The sequence below is a fragment of the Passer domesticus genome, chromosome 15 (assembly GCF_036417665.1).
Source record: "Passer domesticus isolate bPasDom1 chromosome 15, bPasDom1.hap1, whole genome shotgun sequence".
NCBI classification, from domain to species: Eukaryota; Metazoa; Chordata; class Aves; order Passeriformes; family Passeridae; genus Passer; species Passer domesticus.
Genome location: NC_087488.1, coordinates 15,235,868 through 15,254,804, shown reverse-complemented (window position 1 = coordinate 15,254,804; position 18,937 = coordinate 15,235,868). Strand labels below are relative to the sequence as shown.

Genomic DNA, 18,937 nt, shown 5'->3' with positions numbered 1-18,937 from the left:
TCCCATTCCAGGGGGATGCAGCTGCTCAGAGCACCCAGGGTGATGCTCTGCTGGTGCTGCACAGCCCTGCCAAGGAGCACCGAGCTGCAATAAAACCTCTCAGGGCAGCAAAAGTGTCTGAAGATGTTCTCTAATCCTGAGCAGGCAGGCTGAGAGCTACTGGGAGCCTTTGAATAAAGCTGAGGGAAGAGAAAGCAGGGGAGATGGCAGAGAAAGAGAGGAGGAAGGACACCGGGGAGAGCCAGGAGCCTACAGGAAGCCAAACCCCCCGAGAGGGCTTTGGATTTCAGATTTAGGAAGAAGGAGCCTGAACCTCCCGTAGCTCTGGCGCTGGGGAAAGAAAATACTATTAAACAATACATAAGGAGAAGGAAGATAAACTGGATTTAAATAATAGCTTTTATTTCAAAGCTCTCCACAGAGCCTGGCTGAGATTGGGGAGGGTGGTATCTAATTACTGAGATTTCTACAGCTGGAATCTGATGATGGTAATCACCCAAAAAGAGCACGTAAAAATGATTTAGAAGGAGGGTGAAGGGAGCAAAAAAATGCACATTTGTTGTCGAGAGCTTTGGGACCAGCTATTTACCTGTAAGAGCCCTTCCAACAAGACCTCAAAATATTTCTGGATTGCCAAAACACTGATCCCTGTCACAGGGAACACACACAGGGCAAGACCAGGATGGAAAAGCTGCAAATCTCCAAGTGACATCTGGCCAAACCTCTGCCCTGCTTGGGTGAGACCCCACCTGCAGAGCTGCCCCAGCACAGGGAGGACCCTGGAGAGAGTCCAGAGGAGGCACCAGGATGAGCAGAGGGATGGAGCAGCCAGGAGAGATTGTTCACCTGGAGAGAAGCTTTGGGGTGACCTCAGTGTGGCCTTCCAGGACGTGCAGGAGCCACCAGGAAACACACAGAGACCATTTCCAAGGGAGAGAGGGACGGGACAATGCTGCAAGGACCAAACCTCACAGAGCCCCTTCAGCTGGATGCACTTTCCCTGCCCTCCCACCCCTGCCAGCAGCAGGTGGGGTTGCTCTCTGACCTCTCCAAATCCTCAGATCTTCTCCAATCTCCAACCTGCCTCTCACTCAGCAGCTGCTTTGCCAGGGACTTCCCAGGCTCGGGCTGCTTCTGGAAAACCCCTTCAAAAGACACAAAAAAAGAAGGGCAGAGTTGTTACAAGCAAAGGGGGAGAAGGGAGGGCACACAGAAGGACACTCCACACCTGCCTTGCTCTGCCTGTCCTCCTTCCACGCAGGAAGATCCTTGGGAAAACATCTCCCGTACCTGCAGCAGGCAGTGAACACCCCCTTGGGAATGGGGTGGGTGCAGGAAGGAGGTGACAAGCCCTCAGAGCACACTTTGGGGTCACTGCACACCCCAAATCGAGTTTCTCTCCACCTCATCCTCAAGGTTCCTCACTCTCCCACCCAGGAGTGGAACAATCCCTCAGCTCCCAGAGCTGAGCCCTGACCACATTCCCTGACACCTTAGCACAAATCCCCCCCGAAAGGAAAGGGTTACACATAAAAGGGTGAAATGAAAGAAGGGGGGAAAACATCCCACGGCTGAGGAATGTCAAACTGTCACAACGGCATCAACCGTCTCCTCAGCGAGTCTGAGCCTCGGCGCGCGCGGAATCGCCACGTCTGGGAGAAAAATCAGCTGTCACAGTAAATGCTTCCATCTCCAGAAAAAACCTGCAAGAGCAGCTTGGCACAGAGGCACGGAATTGTTTTCTGCTGTTTCCAAAGCCAGGCACTCCAAAGAGATCAAAGGGCAAACCCTCCTTCCCACTGGAGCATCAAGGGGGAATCTGCCTGCTCACAACCTCTCCAGCTCACACACAACGAGCACTTTCCACCCCACAAATCCTTGTGGGGCACCTCTCCCGCACTGCCAGCCTCAGCACAGCTGCCTGCAGGGATCTGACCTGGCTCAAACCAGGCCTAGGCTCCTGGCTTGGCTCATTTGGCTCACCCCAAACCAGCAGAACTCCCCTGGGCCCGAGTGCAGCCAAGCACAAGTTGCACAACAAGCAGGTGAACTTTTCCTCTCCTCCACCTCTTCCCTTAACAAGGGACACAAACATTCTCCTGCCCTGCTCCTTCCAGCTTCAGTACCCCAAACTCTCCCTCTGCCACCCCACCCTCCAAAAGGTTTCCTTACTCCACACTACAGAGGCATTTTGGAGTCTCCTCCCAACTTTCAGCCATTCCCAATGCTTTCTCCTGCTGGAAAAACCACCACAAAGAATTCTCCCTCTTTTTTAGCACCCCACATTTACTCACCAACCTGCACGCTCAGCTTCACCCTCTGGCTCAGCCCCTGCCAGCCTCCTTCTCTGCTGCAGCCCATCAGTTTCAATCACTTCCACCTGTAACTCACCTGACCCCCAATCACATCCTTGTTCCCCACCTCGTTGGCCCAGGTGTCCCACTCACCACGAGGTCCCACCCCTTTGATTTCCACCGATTCCCACCTCTGCAGGCAGCCCCAGCTCCCTTCCCACCCCCGCACCCCCTCTGCTCCCAGGTGTGGCACATTTATCACCCCAAAGCCACCCCGGGCAGCAGCGGCCTCCACCGAAGGCACAGCAGAGAGCACTAATCAGTTTTTCATAAGGAAACTGCAAACCGAGCCACGGGAAACTCAGCAGCCTGGATTTACACACGGGGGAATATCGGAATCGCTTTCATTTTGACTGAAAGAGTCATAACCTCGCATTTCACCGAGAGCTGAAACCAAACTAGAACCAGAGCACGTGTCAAAGCCATACGAAACTACAACTTCTGCATGGTTTTGATGCAAAATAATCTAAGCAGGCTGGCAGGCTACAAATTCTAACGATTCTGTGGACAAATCTGGGGCAAGTTTAGAATTTGTACCGTAGTGTGTTACTTGTCAGTTTCGGTTTCACTGTAAATATTTTTAAGCAGAGCACCAGTGGGCTCTGAGCACAGCTCTCAGTGCCAAAGCGAGAGACAAACGAGCACGGCAGAGGCTGGAAACTGCTTTCACTGTGGAATATTTTAAGGTCATGTTGACTCTAGGTCCTGGCTCTTGGTGGTGTTGGCACCCAGGGATGGCATCTGTCCCTGCAGTCCTGCTGCTGCACAAGACAAAGAGTTTCTCTCTTGCATTGTGAGCTTGCAACTTCAGGGGAAAGGATGAACAGCTCTGGTGAGAGGTACCAGCCTCGTGGTGTGAGCAGAGTTCTCCTTCCAGCTCCACCAGCTTCCAGCATCACCAACCCCATCCAGCCATGCCCTGTCCATCAGGAAAGTGCGACTGGGAAAGAAGAGAATCACGGCATAGGCAGAGCTGGAGAGGACCCACAACGATCATAAAATCATAGACTATTCTGAAGCGGGAGGGTCCTGCGAGGATCCGCTATTCCTGTACGGGACATGCCCAAGGATGTCACCCCGTGCTTGGCAGCGGTGTCCAAGGGCTCCTCTGGCAGCTTTGGGAATGTGCTCCTTCCCTGGGGAGCCTGCTCAGTGCCCCACCACCCTCGGGGGATGGGAAATCCTCTCCCTGCTCTCCCGCAGCCCTCCCTGGCTCAGCTCCAGCCGCTCCCCGGGCAGCACTCGGGGACCCCGCGGGGGGATCAGCGCCCGCCCGGCACTCACAGTACAGGAAGGCAATGGAGCGCAGCAGCACGATGCGGGTCAGCCAGAAGGTGCCCGGGGAGAGCGGCGGGGCCGCGGTAGCGAGCCCGGGCTCGGGGGATGCAGCGGGGGCCGCTCCGGGAGCTCCATCGGGGGCTCCGGCCCGGCCCGGGCGGCGCTGGCGCAGCCCCGCGCTGGGAGCCGCCATGTCGGGCACAGCGAGCATGTGCGGCCCGGCGGGGCGGGCCGTGAGGGGACACGGCGGGGACGGGAGAAAAAATTGGGGGAAAACGGGCAGAAATGGGGAAAAGCGGGCGGAAAACGGGGGAAATGCGCTGCAAAGCGGCGGCGCCGTGTCGGGCACGGCGAGGGTGTGCGGCCCGGCGGGGCGGGACGTGAGGGGACACGGCGGGGAGGGGGAGAAAACAGGGAGAAACGGGGCAAAACAGGCAGAAATTAGGTAAAACGGGCGGAAAAGGGGCAGAAATGGGGAGAAATTGAGAGAAACTGATAGAAATTAAGAGAAACTGACAGAATGATCTTCAAAGCGGGGCCGCCGTGTCGGGCACAGCGAGCGTGTGCGGCCCGGCGGGGTGGGACGTGCGGGGACACGGCGGGGAGGGGGAGAAAACCGGGCAAAACTGGCAGAAATGGGGTAAAACGGGCGGAAAACGGGCAGAAATGGGGAGAAACTGATAGAAATTGAGAGAAACTGACAGAATGCTCTTCAAAGCGGGGCTGCAGTGTCGGGCACGGCGAGGGTGTGCGGCCCGGCGGGGCGGGACGTGAGGGGACACGGCAGGGAGGGGGAGAAAACGGGGAAAAAAGGGGCAAAACAGGCAGAAATGGGGTAAAACGGGGAGAAAACGAGCAGAAATAGGGAGAAACTGGCAGAAATAGGGAGAAACTGATAGAAATTGAGAGAAACGGACAGAATGCTCTTCATAGCAGGGCTGCCGTGTCGGGCACAGCGAGCATGTGTGGCCCGGCAGAGCGGGACGTGAGGGGACACGGCGGGGAGGGGGAAAACAGGGAGAATTCTCTGTGAACTGGCGAGAAAATGCAAAATTTTATTTAAAAATAAAATAAAGTAAGCGGTCGGCGTGGTTGTGGAGGTGTGAGAGGGCTGGAGCATCTCTGATGGGGCTGTGGGAGCCGGGGCCGGCTGGAGGAGGGAAGGCAAGAGGCGATCCGGTGGATCCGGATATTTCCAAGGGGTTTTAGGGGATGATGCCGGGCTCTGTTCGGTGGTGCTCAGTGACAGGATGAGGAGAGATACCCTGAGGTAAATCAGAATCCAAATTGCAGAATATTCTGGTTTGGAAGGGATCCCCAAGGATGATCGAGTCCCTTCAGTGAACGACTCACATTGAATCCACAGCCCTGGAGTTGTCAGCACCGTGCTTGGATCAGCTGAGCTCAGGACAGATTAACACAACAAATTCCACCTAAATTTACAGAAAAACTGGTTTGCATGGAGGTGGCAGGGCCGTGGAACAGGGAGGGTGGGGATCTCCCTCTCTGGAGACATCCCAAACCCACCTGGACATGTTCCTGTGTCACCTGCTCCAGGTGACCCTGCCTGCACTGGGGAATTTAAGTTCATTTAAGTTCAATTCCTCAGGTTTTCCTCATAGAATCACGGCATGGTTTGGGTTGGGAAGGACCTTAAAGCTCATCCAGTTCCAATTTTAGGCACCTTCCACTGTCCCAGGTTGCTCCAAGCCCCATGCAAGCTGGCCTTGGACACCCAGGGGCAGCCACAGCTTTTCTGGGAATTCCATCCCAGCCCCTTCCACCCTCACAGGGAAGGATTTCATCCTAAAATCCCCTCTAAATTCACTGCTAGTGATGCCACCATGATTTTTACTTTAAATAATTTACAGCCATCAAAACATCTGGCTGTGTGGAGTTCATAAATAGCATTTTTGAGCGTAAACATACATTGAGTATCCCCTTAGTAAACACCTCGGTGCTGGTCGCTGAGAAAGCATCTGCTATCAGGTGTAACATTATTCAACACTTCCCAGCCTCTAAACCAGTCCCTTCTAAATGCCCCTTTTGTTTTTCCAGTTTCCCATCACTGCTGCTCGCATTGTTCTCCGTAGGAAAAAAAAAAATAGAAAAAATGCCACATAATGGTGCATTGTATAGGGAAGGAAAAATCAGCTGTTTGTTAAAGGCCACTGGAATACTGCAGCTCTGCATCGGCCACCACGAGGTTTGGAGAGGAAAATTGAAATAGATGGGACCTAATGGTTTCCTTTGTGGGGTCTTTTACAGCAAATTCCACATTAAAAGGGGGTGTCTGTAAAACAAACTGGATAATTGAGGAAATTACTGCGGGAAAGTGGAGGGTTTAGGCTAAAGCTTACAAAAAGGGAGGAATAACTGGGGCTGGGAGGGGAATGCTGAGCTGGGTCGCTTTTCATTGCCGAGGGTCACTGAGAGGTGCCACGTCGTGGGCCAGGAGCACTTTCCACCAGCACAAGCTGTAAATTTTAAGCCTAAACCAGCAGAAATGTGTGAAACTAAAAAGGACTCAATTCACATAACAGGCAGTGGAAGCCTTTCCTGGCTTTCCTGGAAGATGATTCAGGCTAGAAAGAAAAACATGTGATAAACCAGTTGATTAGGACACCAAATGACATCATTTCTGTCCCAAATGTGACTCGAGGATCTTTGTGTGTCCCTCCCAGCTCAGATATTCCGTGACTCCACGAATCCCTTTGTGGGGACCATCACCTGTGCTGCCTTTTCTGCTCACTTCTCGATTTCTTCTTTTATTTTCACCCAGCAACTTGAAGAAAGAAAACAGTGCAAAAACCCCGAGCAAAAATAACTCAGAGGAGGTACTTCAGAGCGAGCTTTGGAGCCTTCCAGGCCTCCAGGGGAAGACGATTCATGAATGCCAGGCGGGCAGGGCCATCATTGATGCTCATCTTCATTCACCCAGCCGCCCCCAACGCCACGTCCCCTATTTTGCTGTGTTCCAAACCAGCTGCAGGAGTGCCAGGGGAACAAGCCTTTACTGTCACAGCAGCCAGCAGCTGTCCCCAGCAGCACCCCAACCCCGCTGGCTGGCCCTGGCACCCGAAATCGCTCTGTGTTCATTCAGCTCTGGCCTTTCTCCCCTCTGGCTGCCAGGATTTGGGTTGAAAGGGAGCAGAGAAAGCTGAAATCGGGAGCTTGGGAGGCAGCATGAGCACGGGGGGCTCCTGTGAAGAGAGCAGACGTGCAGCTGTGGATAATGCAGGCACACACCGAGCACTCAGCTGTGCCTGCTGAAGGGGACGCGGGCACCTCACAGAGAATTCGGGAGCCAAGACATTTTTTTCCCAGCAGTAATAATTTTCCCCTTTAAAATCCCCAGTTTTCCCTGTGGAAATCTGATCTTTAACTCCAGGATTAAGGCTGGAAAGGATTTTTAGAGGAAGAATCATCTTTTTTTGTTGTGTACTTGTGCAGGTTAATGAGGGGCTGGTTCAGAAGAGGGATCCTTAATGCATCCCTTAATGAATAATCACAATAATCATAATTAATCACAATAATCCCCATTATTTTGAAAAGTGCCATCCAGGCTGTGCTGTGCAGGAGGAAAGAAGAGATCCAACACCTCACCTGACATTTAACGTGCAATTCATACACGGGTGGGTTTTGATCCTGCATCCCAGAGCACATCCAGAGATTCCATGTGCTCTCATCCTCTAAAAATGCCTTCCCTGGCTGCCACTGGAAAGGAAATTTTTCCTTCCTGGCACGAGCAGGGCTCTGCCTGCTCTGGAGCCAATGCACACACGCTCTTATTCCTGCAGGAGGAAGGAGTACAGAACTGAGGAGCTGGGGTGGGAGGTGGAGCAGCCTCCATCCCACAGGGGTGCTGAGAATTCCCAAATGGGAATGTGATGGAGCCAGGCACACAGACCTTGGATTTACTGCCCAATTCCCAGAAACACTGGCTGAGCTGGCCAGGAACTTTCTCGGAGGCCACGTCAGAAAATGAAGCAATATTCCAAATATCAACCTCTGCCGTGCCCACTCTGTCAGGAAGAGCTGGATCCGTTCCCCCAAATCCTCTCTGAACTGGGTGCACTCCCAAAGGCTCCACAGGAACTGGGGTTGTTCCCTCCCAAATCTGCACCCTTTTCCTGGGAATGCTGATGTCAGGGCCCGCTGTGCCAGGCCAGGATGACACAGCCTGTGGGATCCTGCCCTGCAGCTGCAGCCTGTGCCCATCCCTGGGCAAACATCCCCATCCTTTGTCTTACAAAAGCCCGGCCACGAGACCCCGCAGGACAAACGGCCCCACTTGAACCCACTTGTTCCCTGAGCATTATCTCATTCCATTTCATGGCTGAGTGAACTTCTCAGGAAACAGGAGCTCCTGAGCACCTCCAGGTGCTCCAGCTCCCTCCTTTGCTGTGTGAGGCCAGGGAATTGTGCTCCTTCTCCCGAGGAGTGACCGGGAACACGGAATGGTTGGTGCGGGATCAGGGACGTGCAGCAGGACACGTTCCCTGCCCCGCTGCCAGGCACGGCCTCATCCCCGAGATCATCTCTGGAACAAGAGGAAACAGCCACCCAAAGTCACCTTCCCCTTCTACCTGTGCTGCACAAAGAGGAATTCAAACCTGTGGGCTGGGAAATGCAACTCCCTGCCTCAGGCAGGGCTGGGGAGCCCTGGAAGGCAGCAGCGAGCAGGGGAGAAAACCAAAGTCTGTAATTCCTCCCGTCCTTGGGGGCTTCTTTTGCAGGAATCTTTGGAGCTGAAGGCAGGGAGCAGAAAAAAGGGGTTCTTGTTCCCATTCCTACCTCCAAAACTCCGAGCATCCCACAAATCCCTTCCCAGCCTCAGTCACGCACTGAGGTTGGGATCTTCCGAGGAAGGTGCTCCGCAGGAGGGGCTGCATTGGGAAAAAATGGACTAAAAATAGTGATTATTGCTTGGACTCACCCCTGGCTAAAACAGATGAAACACTGGAATTCTGTGAGTCAAGGTAAATTGCTCAACGAGACAGGATTTATAGGAATATGCATTAATTATGGGTCACAGGAGAGGGGAAAAAAAGATTTTCCCAAGTGTCCAACAGCATTACAAAGTCACCAATCCACAGCCCAGGGAAACATAAACTCATCCCCAATCTCATTAAATTTTTGAAGAAAAATTCAATTATTCACTTACAAGTCCAACATATTTAGTTTGCCTTGAGCCTTAAAATAATTTTTTTTAAAGACGCTTTGAAAATTGTATTTCAAATATGTCAGGCGATAACTCTGCAAACTGAAAGCTGAAAACTGGGAAAATTACAGTTTGGTGTTTTGTGAAAAAAAAAAAAAATTAAATCCTGCTTTGCCATTTGAGAGAACAAATTAATTTTCACATTGAAGGCAGACGGATGTTCGGGCACATTTAAACACATTTAAATTCAAAGCATACGCTTTATTTATTACACATCACAGTAATTAAACAAAAACCACCATACTCCTGGTACTTTTTAAACGCTGGAATGCCTGAAGTCCAGTTTCTTATTTTCCCCCCTGTCAATCTTATCCGTGGCTCTCTATTTTTCCAGGGGGAAGCAGCAGGTAAAACCTTAAATTTGGGGAGCCGCTTTTATTTCTCTGCCCCCAGTCGCAATTAGAAGGCTGAATTCCGCGGATAATTAGAATCAAATGCTCCAAAGAAATTGGAAGAGCAGGGCTGGCTCGGAAAGGAACAACTTAAACGGACCCCCATTTTGGGGGTCACCCTCCCTTTTTTCCCCATCCAAACGCTCACCCCGAGGTGCCGCATCCTCCTCCGGCCGGGACCTCCCGGGCGCTTCCCGGTGCTCGGGATGGAGCCGGCTGCGGGAAGGCTGCGGGAAGAGAGGAGGGAGAGAGTCGGGGAGGGCACGCGGAGGGTCTCGTGTCCCTTTTTCCCAGCGATTCCCCGATTTCGCCCGTTGGAGAGAGCGGGGCCGGAGCGCCGCGCTCGGGGCCGCGGGAGCGCACGGCCCGGGGCACCGGGGATCGGCTGCGGGGACACCCAGGGAGCTCTGCCCTCCGGGCCACGCACCGACCGCCCCAAAAAACCCCGGAAAAGGGGATTTAAACAACCGGCAGTCCCACGGCACCGCTCCGCCACCCCCGTCCCGCGGCGCTGGGAAAAGGCCGCGGCCGCTCGCCGGGAGCCCGGTGCGCAGCGGAGCGTCAAACACATCCCCACCGTCGGGGGGTCCCCGCCGGTACCGCGCGGCGGCGAAGCGCCCGGACGATTTGCAGCGGAAAAAGCACAGAGGAGCCGAAAGAGGTAGCCGGAGCAGGGAGCCGGAGCAGCGGCGGGCGGCATGCGGCGGGCCCGGGCGGCAGCGGGACCCGCAGCGGGACGGGGACTGGCGGCGGCTCCACCGGCGGAGCGGCAGCTCTGAGGCGGCGGGCGAGCGGCACGGGCCCGCCGTGCGCAGCCACGCCCCTTATGCAAATCACCGCCCCTTCTCCACCAATGGCGAGCGGCGGCGGAGGCGGGGCCGCTCGCCCTGCCCTTAAAGTAACTTGTTGCCAGGGGCCCCGTTTCGCACTGGACGTGGAGCGCGGCGCGGGCAGCGCGGGGCCCCGGCGGCGGCGGGACCGGCTGCGGAGCGGGCCGGGGGCAGCGCGGATTTTGAGCTGAGTTTCGAGCGTTTCGTGTCTTTTTTTTTTTTCCTTCTAGAACTTATTGTTTTTTTACTCGTTTCCCCGCGGCGCCCCGCGGAGGGTGCGCGGGATCCCCCCCCTCACACCCGCGGGCGGGCACAGCGCGCGGCCGGCCCCGCTCCGCCGCCCGCCGATGCTCAACATGACCGAGGAGCACGACAAAGCGCTGGAGGCTCCGTGCAGCCCCGCGGGCACCACCAGCTCCATGTCGCACGTGGACTCGGACTCGGACTCGCCGCTCTCCCCCGCCGGCTCCGAGGGGCTGGGCTGCGCCCCCGCGCCCGCCCCGCGCCCGCCGGGCGCCGCCGCGCTGGGCGCCAAGGTGGACGCGGCCGAGGTGGACGAGCGCTTCCCCGCCTGCATCCGCGACGCCGTCTCGCAGGTGCTCAAGGGCTACGACTGGAGCCTGGTGCCCATGCCCGTCCGCGGCAACGGATCGCTGAAAGCCAAGCCGCACGTCAAGCGGCCCATGAACGCCTTCATGGTGTGGGCGCAGGCCGCCCGCAGGAAGCTGGCGGACCAGTACCCGCATCTGCACAACGCCGAGCTCAGCAAGACCCTGGGCAAGCTCTGGCGGTGAGTCCCGACCCGACCCGCGGGGTCGGACCCCCTCTCCCAGCGCTTCTAAAGCTTCTGCCCGCTTTGCTTTTGTTAATTTGGGGCTCTCGGAGCGATTCCAAGGGAGGTGCCATCCCCTCCCCGAGCATCCCGGCGCGCCGCGGAGGACACAGCGGTCCCTGCTCCAAAAATCCCCCCATCAGGGGCTTGGGCACCCTCGCTCCTGCCACGGGTGGATTTTCCCTGCTCCATCACGGGGATGCACAAACCCTTCCCGTGCCTGCGGCTTCTCCATCCCCACGCGATGAGACTTCTTTAATGACTTGTTTTATGGCTTTTCCTATTTTTTTTTTCCTTTTTGGCTCGCTTGATGCTTTACAAGCTATAAACGCAGCTAAACTCATTTTTTAGCAGTTATTTTAACGAGCTTCCTAATTTCCCTGCTTATCTGCTCAGCGCTGCCCGGGGATGCAAACTTTTATTTGCTGAGCAGCATCCGAGCCCGCTTTGCTTTCCAAGGCTCTTCCCCGAGCCACGTTTCTCCGTGTGGTTTATCCCACGGTGTCTGCCTGTACCCAATTCCCATCTTTTCCTGCCTGCTCGGGCCAGCGATGCTCCCGCTGCGGTTTGAGCCTCTCCGAGAGTTTGCAAAGAGAGGTGTGGGCAGGGGGCAGAGAGTTTGGAAAGCAATAATCCCATCCCTGGTGCCATGGTGGTTTCTTTGTAAGCACCAGACAAAGCTGGAAATGTTTGTGGTGGTGAGGGGGTGGCATTTGCAGGGCAAACATGGGAATTATATTTTGTAATTGTGTTAGAAATGTGGAAGGGGGATTTTGTTTTGCCCAGTTACCCCTGCCTATAGTGGTGGGGTTTTTCAGTGCTGCTGTAGTTGGTATTTTAATCCATTTTTTTTTTGCTGTGGATTTTAACTCCTTTTTACCACAGCAAATTAATTCTGTAGTTAACTTGCCAAGTGCTCAGATCCGTGCATGGGAAGCGGGGACAAGAATGAAACTTCTAAGGAAAACATCCTAATTTTGCCTTTTTATTTTTCCTCTCTCATCCTTACTGAAACAACCCACCCCCCAAAAACCAGTTTATTGAGCGAGAACGAGAAACGTCCCTTTGTGGAGGAAGCCGAGCGGCTCAGGGTGCAGCACAAAAAGGATCACCCGGATTACAAATACCAGCCCCGGAGGAGGAAAAGCGTCAAAGCCGGCCAGAGCGACTCGGACTCGGGGGCTGAGCTCAGCCACCACGCCGGCACTCAGCTCTACAAGGCCGACACGGGGCTGGGGGGCATGGCCGACTCCCACCACCACGGCGACCACACAGGTAAAAGCTGGCATTCCCGCTGATCCCTGCGCCTTGGGGAGGGATGGGATCCTGCTGCTTCCCACCCTGCAGAGCCCGAGGCAGGAGTTGTTGTCCCCAGAGCTGTGCTTGGGAGCGTGGCCGTGGTTTTCCTTAGTGAGTGCTCTTAGAGCTGCCTGTGCCATAGGGAATGGCAAAGCGCTGGGATCCTGGCATCCTGGGTGGGGAGAATGGATTATTCTGGGCTAATTATTTGTATGATGGGCTAATAAGAGTACCTAGGGAGCACGGTCCCGGGGCAGAGCTTCCCAGCACTGGGAATTGGCGTGCTGACAGATTCTGGGAGCACTGGAACATCCTGCAGCCTCAGACCCTGCTGGGATCATGGCCCCGGGTCCCTGTGCCTTGGGCAGCCCGCAGGGAGGGGATGAGCTCCATCATGGGCTTCACTCTGTGAATGCACCCCCTGGGAGGGGGGTTTGGAGCTGCCAGGGTGTCCAAGTGATCCTGATGGGCTCGGCATGCTCCCAGCTTCATCCCATGTCCCACGTGGGAGGCTCATCCCATGGGGAACACAGTCACAGGGCTGGACACGGTCACTGGACGTGGTCACTGTGTCCGACACAGTGCCGCAGATTTAAATCCCCAAAGACAGCAATAACAGCCAGGTGAAACACATCTATGGAAGGAGTTGGGTGTTCTGTGGTCACTGCTGAAACCTCGCTGTCCCTTCACCCCCAGGCCAGCCCCACGGACCCCCCACGCCGCCCACCACCCCCAAAACCGACCTGCACCACGGCAGCAAGCAGGAGCTGAAGCACGAGGGCCGGCGCCTGGTGGAGAGCGGCCGCCAGAACATCGACTTCAGCAACGTGGACATCTCGGAGCTGAGCAGCGAGGTCATCAACAACATGGAGACCTTCGACGTGCACGAGTTCGACCAGTACCTGCCCCTGAACGGCCACGCGGCGCTGCCGGCCGAGCACGGCGCCGCGGCCGCCTCCTTCGGCGCCTCCTCGTACGCGCACTCGGGCGCGGCCGCGCAGGTGTGGACTCACAAGAGCCCGGCCGCGGCCTCGCCGGCGGCGGCCGAGCCGGGCCAGCAGCGGCCTCACATCAAGACGGAGCAGCTGAGCCCCAGCCACTACAGCGAGCAGCCCCACGGCTCGCCGGCCCACTCCGACTCGTACGGCTCCTACGGCGGCCAGGCCTGCGCCACCTCGGCCGCCCCGGCCGCCGCCGCCGCCTCCTTCTCCAGCTCTCAGTGCGACTACACGGACCTGCAGAGCTCCAACTACTACAACCCCTACCCCGGCTACGCCTCCAGCCTCTACCAGTACCCCTATTTCCACTCGTCGCGCCGGCCCTACGCCACCCCCATCCTGAACGGGCTGTCCATCCCGCCGGCGCACAGCCCCACCGCCAACTGGGAGCAGCCCGTCTACACCACGCTGACCAGGCCTTAAAGGATTCCCGGAGCCTGCCCAGGCTTCCCTGGAATTATGCACTAATGAAGGAATGAGGAGGAAGAGCGTGGAGTGTTCCAAAGTGCCTCCTGAGCCGCTGGGAACTTTCTGCTGGTCGCCACCTTGCTTTGAGACTCCCCCGAAAGGACAGAGATCTATTTTTGTTTGTTTGTTTTCTTTGATTCGTAGGATTTAAGAAATTTTAAAAAAATTTAAAAAAAATCAACCAAACAAAGGACAAAAAATAAAAATAAAAAAAAGCAAGAGGTTAAAAAAAAAAAACAAAAGGAAAAGGACCAGAGATGCCTTTTGAGTAAATGAAGGACAAAACGTTGGACTGAGCCGAACTCGCTCGGCCTGGAAGTTTGGCCAAGTGCAAAACGTGGAAAGAAAGAGGGGGAGACAAAACAACAACAGAAAAGCTGTTTGAGACTTTCAGGGTCTATTGCAATGTGAGGAACGGACCAACCTTGAGGGCAGGAACTCACTGGGACCAACAGGGATGAGCCCCGAAATCCCAAAAAAATCCCGTGGGAAGAGTCTGATGGGACCAACCAATTCAGTGTCTGAAGTGTTTGTTGATTTTATTTTTATTTTTTTTTTGTCAGGAGTTCTTCTAAGCAAGGTTTGGCTGTAATTAACATTTTGTTTTGGTTTATTTTTTTTGTTTTTGGAAGCTTCAAATGTTTTTGGTTGTTTTGGTTTTTTTTTTTTAATCTGTTAAATATGTATTTATGTTCTGTATTATTTTGTCTTTTAATTAATGAAGTCATTTTGTGCAAAACGAAAAAAAAGTAGAACTTTTAAAAGATTTTAAAGACGGGGGAGGGAACCTAAAAAAAAATAGTGGAGATGATACAATAAACTGGTGTTATGAGTCTATAGATTTTCCTTGGTTTTTGGGTTTTTTTCATTTTGGAACCGCTGCAGGAGCCGTGCTGGAGAGAGGGACTGAAGGAATCCGCCTGGAAACTCCGATGGGAATGTCAAATAACGAGGGGGGGGATTACTAATTCTACTGGGAGGCTCCAGTGCTGCCTGAAAAGGGCAGGTGATTTTCTGGCCACCTGTTTTGGGCTGTTAAAATCGGATTTCAGGAGTCTTCGGAGGCTTTCAGAACCAGGGCTGCTTTAGAGGAGCTGTAATTCCATTGGAAACGATCGACTTCTGCTTTAATTTTGGCTTCTAGGGACCAGATATCATCCATCAAGCTGTGAAACTAAAACCTCCTCCACTAAAAAAAGGGGTTTAGGGTACTTAGTTTTTAGACTAATATTTCATTGATATATTTCTACTTCTTCCATTGTATGCTGAGCATATAAATAACCATCTATTTTATGGGAACTCGTGCCTTTAAAAGCCTTTGTAAATCTAAACCCGCCTTTCAGAGGTTATTCATCTTTTTACCTTTTCTACGTTTCCTACTCTTTTTTCTAAAAAATATTTTTTTGCATATTTCCTTTCGTGGCGGGAGAGGGAGGGACACGCTGGGCTGGGGGAAAAGACAAAAAAAGCTCATTTTTATGCAATCTATTTTTCTGTATAAAGTTTGAAAGACTTTTGGTTGTTACTGATCTGTTCTCTTCACTCGCTTCTGACTAAGCAATGCTAACTTTTGTACAGATCCATTTGATAAAATTAAAAAGTGCTTTTTATCAAGGATGTGTTCTGTTTTCTTTCTGCTTAAGGCTATTTTCTGTGCTGGGAAAAAAAAACTGGGAAAAACAGCTTGGAAGGCGATGGAATCTTCAGAATAAAATATTTTCATCAAGGATTTATTTCCCTTTTAGTCTGGATTTCTTTTTTCCTTGCTCCTTTTCCCTGCGCTTTGTGTCTTACTCTTGAGGTTTTTTTGAAATACAGATAAATTAATTTGATTTTTCCTTTAAGAAGGGCATTTCCATGCCCATAATCCTGAGGATTTCAGACTGCTCACACGAGACCAGGTTTGCAAGGTTTTAGCCCCAGCTGATTTTCCTTCTGTAGGGAATTTACAGGAAGAAATTCCCTTTTCTGCTTGGCGAGCCCTGGTAAATAAATCCCTCTGAATTTCGACAGCAACCAAATTATATGTTGCACATCAGGCTTGCTGTATTTCTTTTTTCAACACGGTCATTAACGTCGTTACATTTGTAACTTTTATTTTACTTTCTTACAGCAAACATCCCCTCCCTGTTCGGCTTTTGTCCGCTCGGGGAGCGAAGTGATCCCAACCTGGGAAGAAAAAAAAAGTTGGGATTGGGGAATTCCAGTCCTCCCTGCTTGACAGAAAAGGCTGGAACACGAAGGGGAATAAATGTGATGACAATTAATGAAGCTGCAGCCCATTAAGAAGGGCTGGGGAGCAGAATCCCGGGCGGAATTTGGCGTTTGCAGCCTCTGCCAAGAGGGGCTGGAAGGCGACACCATTTTCTCCGTGCTCCTTTCCAGCGCTCCTGGCAGAGGGATTTCATTCCAGCCGCAGCCAAAGTGCAGCGTAATTCCCTTCCCTCCCCTCTGCTCCTCCCGTGACTCTGCAGATTTCCCCCTCATCCTGATTTACGCCTGGAAAATGGATGTGTTTTGGCTCTGCCCTCGAGCTCGGGGCTTGCCTCACGCTGTGAGGGGGAAAGGAAATGAAAGGTGAGATGGGAATGTCTTTGGGGGTTATCTTTGCTTTCTGCTGGGGGTTTGATGGTACAGCTTGGAGTGGCTGATAACCGAAATTAAATATCTGTGTGGGATAAAATGGTGAATCAAGCAAAATAACAACATTAAAAACTGAAAATCACCCCAAAGTATTAAAGATTGCACTGAAGCGTCCCTGGGAGAGCACGGGGAGGGGGGTCTGTGCACCCAGCAGGATGGATCCCTGTCCCCTTTCCCTTCTCCCAGTGACAGGGGTGACACCCAGTGCCACGTCCTTGTCCCAGCCAGGAGCTGCAGGATGAGCGTGGAGCTGTGCTCTCATCCCAAGGATGCCCATCCCACCAGGCAGGTTTGGTGCTCTCATCCCAAGGATGCCCATCCCACCAGGCAGGTTTGGTGCTCTCATCCCAAGGATGCCCATCCCACCAGGCAGGTTTGGTGCTCTCATCCCAAGGATGCCCATCCCACCAGGTTTGGTGCTCTCATCCCAAGGATGCACATCCCACCAGGCAGGTTTGGTGCTCTCATCCCAAGGATGCCCATCCCACCAGGTTTGGTGCTCACCCCAAGGATGCACATCCCACCAGGCAGGTTTGGTGCTCTCATCCCAAGGATGCACATCCCACCAGGCAGGTTTGGTGCTCATCCTAAGGATGCCCATCCCACCAGGTTTGGTGCTCTCACCCCAAGGATGCACATCCCACCAGGCAGGTTTGGTGCTCATCCTAAGGATGCCCATCCCACCAGGCAGGTTTGAAATCCCCCTGCTGTGGCCACGGTTGGTTTTACTTCCCATAAGCTTTGCAAAAAGAAATTGAATTATTGCTGGTATTTACAGTAATAAAGTAATTAAATGGTATATTTTAATATAGATCTGTATTGTATTTTAGCATGGAATTGGGGTTGGGAGGGATCCACAAGGATCATGCAAATCCAATCCTGATTTTAGATATCATAATTCTGTATTTTACATCCATTCCATAGGTTCAGGGGGTGATGGGAGCATTGGAATCATCAAATCCTGGAATGGTTTGGGTTGGAAAGGACCAAAAAGCTCATCCTGGGCAGGGACAACTTCCACCATGCCAGACTGCTCCTTCCAAGCTGGCCTGGACACTGCCAGGGCTGAGGTGCTGGAGAGCTCCTGGAAGCAATTCCAGGGAACAGCTCCTGGGGTTCTGTGGGGCTGGGGGTGAAACTCAGAGATGTTGCAGAATGGATGTTCAGGAGGGTGCCAGGCAGGTAAAATGCAGCACCCTGGATAATCCAGGGCTAAAACTCGGGGTTTAGGGGGAGCTGGGTATTCCCAGATCTCCCAAATTTCATTCCCTACTCCTCAATTTAACTTCCTCTCAATTTCCCGTTTGAGAGGAAAACACAGATCAGTTTTTACCCAAAAAAAGACAATTTTGATCACAAATTACTGCTGCATTTCCACATTTTGCCCTCTTCTTCCCTCTGCTGCTGCAGGCTGAGGCAGGAGAAGGATTTTCCAGGAGTTTTCCAGGCTGAATGGCAGCATTGTGTGTCCCGTGCTCGGGGCTGCTGGCTCTGTGCTGGAATGGCTCTGCAGAGTCAATGAGATCAGGTGGAACCAGGGCTGCCTTCTGACCCCTGGCTGCCAACAAAAAAGGCTTCTCAAGATAATTGCAGGAATCCACGGGTGAGAAAAGTCCCTCCATTTGATTTCTGCAGCAGGGAATAAAGAGTGTTGCTGTTTAGCTCAGACACTGCTAGTTAGCAAGAAAGAGGAAATTAATTTTATAGACCATATCCACATTCCTTCTGCAGGCTGGAAAAAAAAGTCCCTTCCCATCCTCCTTGTTTTAATTCTTTCTGGAGTGACATCAACTCGTGTTAAACATTTTTTTTTTTCTGTAGGCTTGCAAAGAAATGATTAAAAGGCATTTTTATGACAGCCTTGAGCTTTAATAAACTTCCACTTAGGGATGTCCCTGCCTGTGGATCAACCTCTTCCCTCTGCCACCTTCATCTTGCCAGGGCTGGATCTTCTCTGTGGCCTGGCATTTGGGAAAAAAATAAATATATATATATAAAATAAAAACACCTGGAAATGTGATGTCATTTTGGGAAAAGCCTTTTCCAGCTGGTCCTGGCAGGGCAGAGCTTCAGTGCCACAGGGATTTGGGAGCAGGAGAGGCACAGCGGAGCCCATGGGAGGCTTGGTGGCCGTGGGAGGGTTTTGGTGGTCATGGGAGGCTTTTTTGTGGCCATGAGAAGGTTTTGGTGGCCATGAGAAGGTTTTGGTGGTCATGGAAAGGTTTTGGTGGCCACAGGAAGATTTTGGTGGGCATGGGAGGGTTTTGGTGGCCATGGGAAAGTTTTGATGGCCATGAGAAGGTTTTGGTGGTCATGGGAGGATTTTGGTGGCCATAGGAGGGTTTTTGTGGCCACAGGAAGGTTTTGGTGGCCACAGGAAGGTTTTGTGGCCATGGGAAGGTTTTGGTGGCCATGGGAGTGTTTTTGTGGCCATGGGAAGGTTTTGGTGGCCACAGGAAGGTTTTGTGGCCATGGGAAGGTTTTGGTGGCCACCTGAGGAGGTGGCACTGCAGTGACCCCGGCGTGGCACAGCCCCATCCCCACAGAGCTGGGATGAGTTTCCCTTTGGGAACCTTTAAGGAACTCCAACCCTGCTGGAAAAGCCTTCGGGGCCCTGAG

At 53.0% G+C, this 18,937-nt stretch overlaps 2 protein-coding genes and 1 long non-coding RNA gene across 8 annotated transcripts in view; 1 reads left to right on the top strand and 2 right to left on the bottom strand.

The window, feature by feature from the left end:
• LMF1 (lipase maturation factor 1) overlaps window positions 1-3,858 on the bottom strand; it is a 138,898-nt gene extending 135,040 nt beyond the window's left edge. The window contains exon 1 of the mRNA XM_064389860.1: window positions 3,639-3,858. The gene's annotated coding sequence lies outside the window, so the exon portion shown is untranslated. The remainder of the gene's footprint in view (window positions 1-3,638) is intronic.
• Window positions 3,859-4,718: 860 nt separating this feature from the next.
• On the bottom strand, window positions 4,719-10,050 carry LOC135281301 (uncharacterized). 6 transcript variants are annotated; one of them, XR_010347993.1, is made up of 4 exons: window positions 9,397-10,050; window positions 8,430-8,521; window positions 4,986-5,065; window positions 4,719-4,897 (listed from the first exon to the last, which is right to left on the bottom strand). It is a non-coding gene; the product is annotated as an uncharacterized LOC135281301 (long non-coding RNA). The 6 variants fall into 6 exon arrangements; XR_010347991.1 differs by having other exon boundaries at window positions 4,986-8,521; XR_010347992.1 differs by having other exon boundaries at window positions 4,719-5,065.
• Window positions 10,051-10,188: 138 nt separating this feature from the next.
• Window positions 10,189-15,290, top strand: SOX8 (SRY-box transcription factor 8). Its single transcript, XM_064390038.1, has 3 exons — window positions 10,189-10,868; window positions 11,947-12,185; window positions 12,906-15,290. The coding sequence occupies exons 1-3, from the start codon at window positions 10,426-10,428 to the stop codon at window positions 13,628-13,630; spliced, it is 1,407 nt and encodes a 468-aa protein (XP_064246108.1). The 5' UTR covers window positions 10,189-10,425; the 3' UTR covers window positions 13,631-15,290.
• The last annotated feature ends 3,647 nt before the right edge of the window (window positions 15,291-18,937 follow it).

Coding starts and splice junctions, on each gene's coding strand:
- SOX8 (XM_064390038.1), top strand. CDS start 10,426: ATGCTCAACATGACCGAGGAGCACGACAAAGCGCTGGAGGCTCCGTGC. Junction 10,869..11,946: donor ACCCTGGGCAAGCTCTGGCG/GTGAGTCCCGAC, acceptor CCCAAAAACCAG/TTTATTGAGCGAGAACGAGA. Junction 12,186..12,905: donor CCACCACGGCGACCACACAG/GTAAAAGCTGGC, acceptor CTTCACCCCCAG/GCCAGCCCCACGGACCCCCC.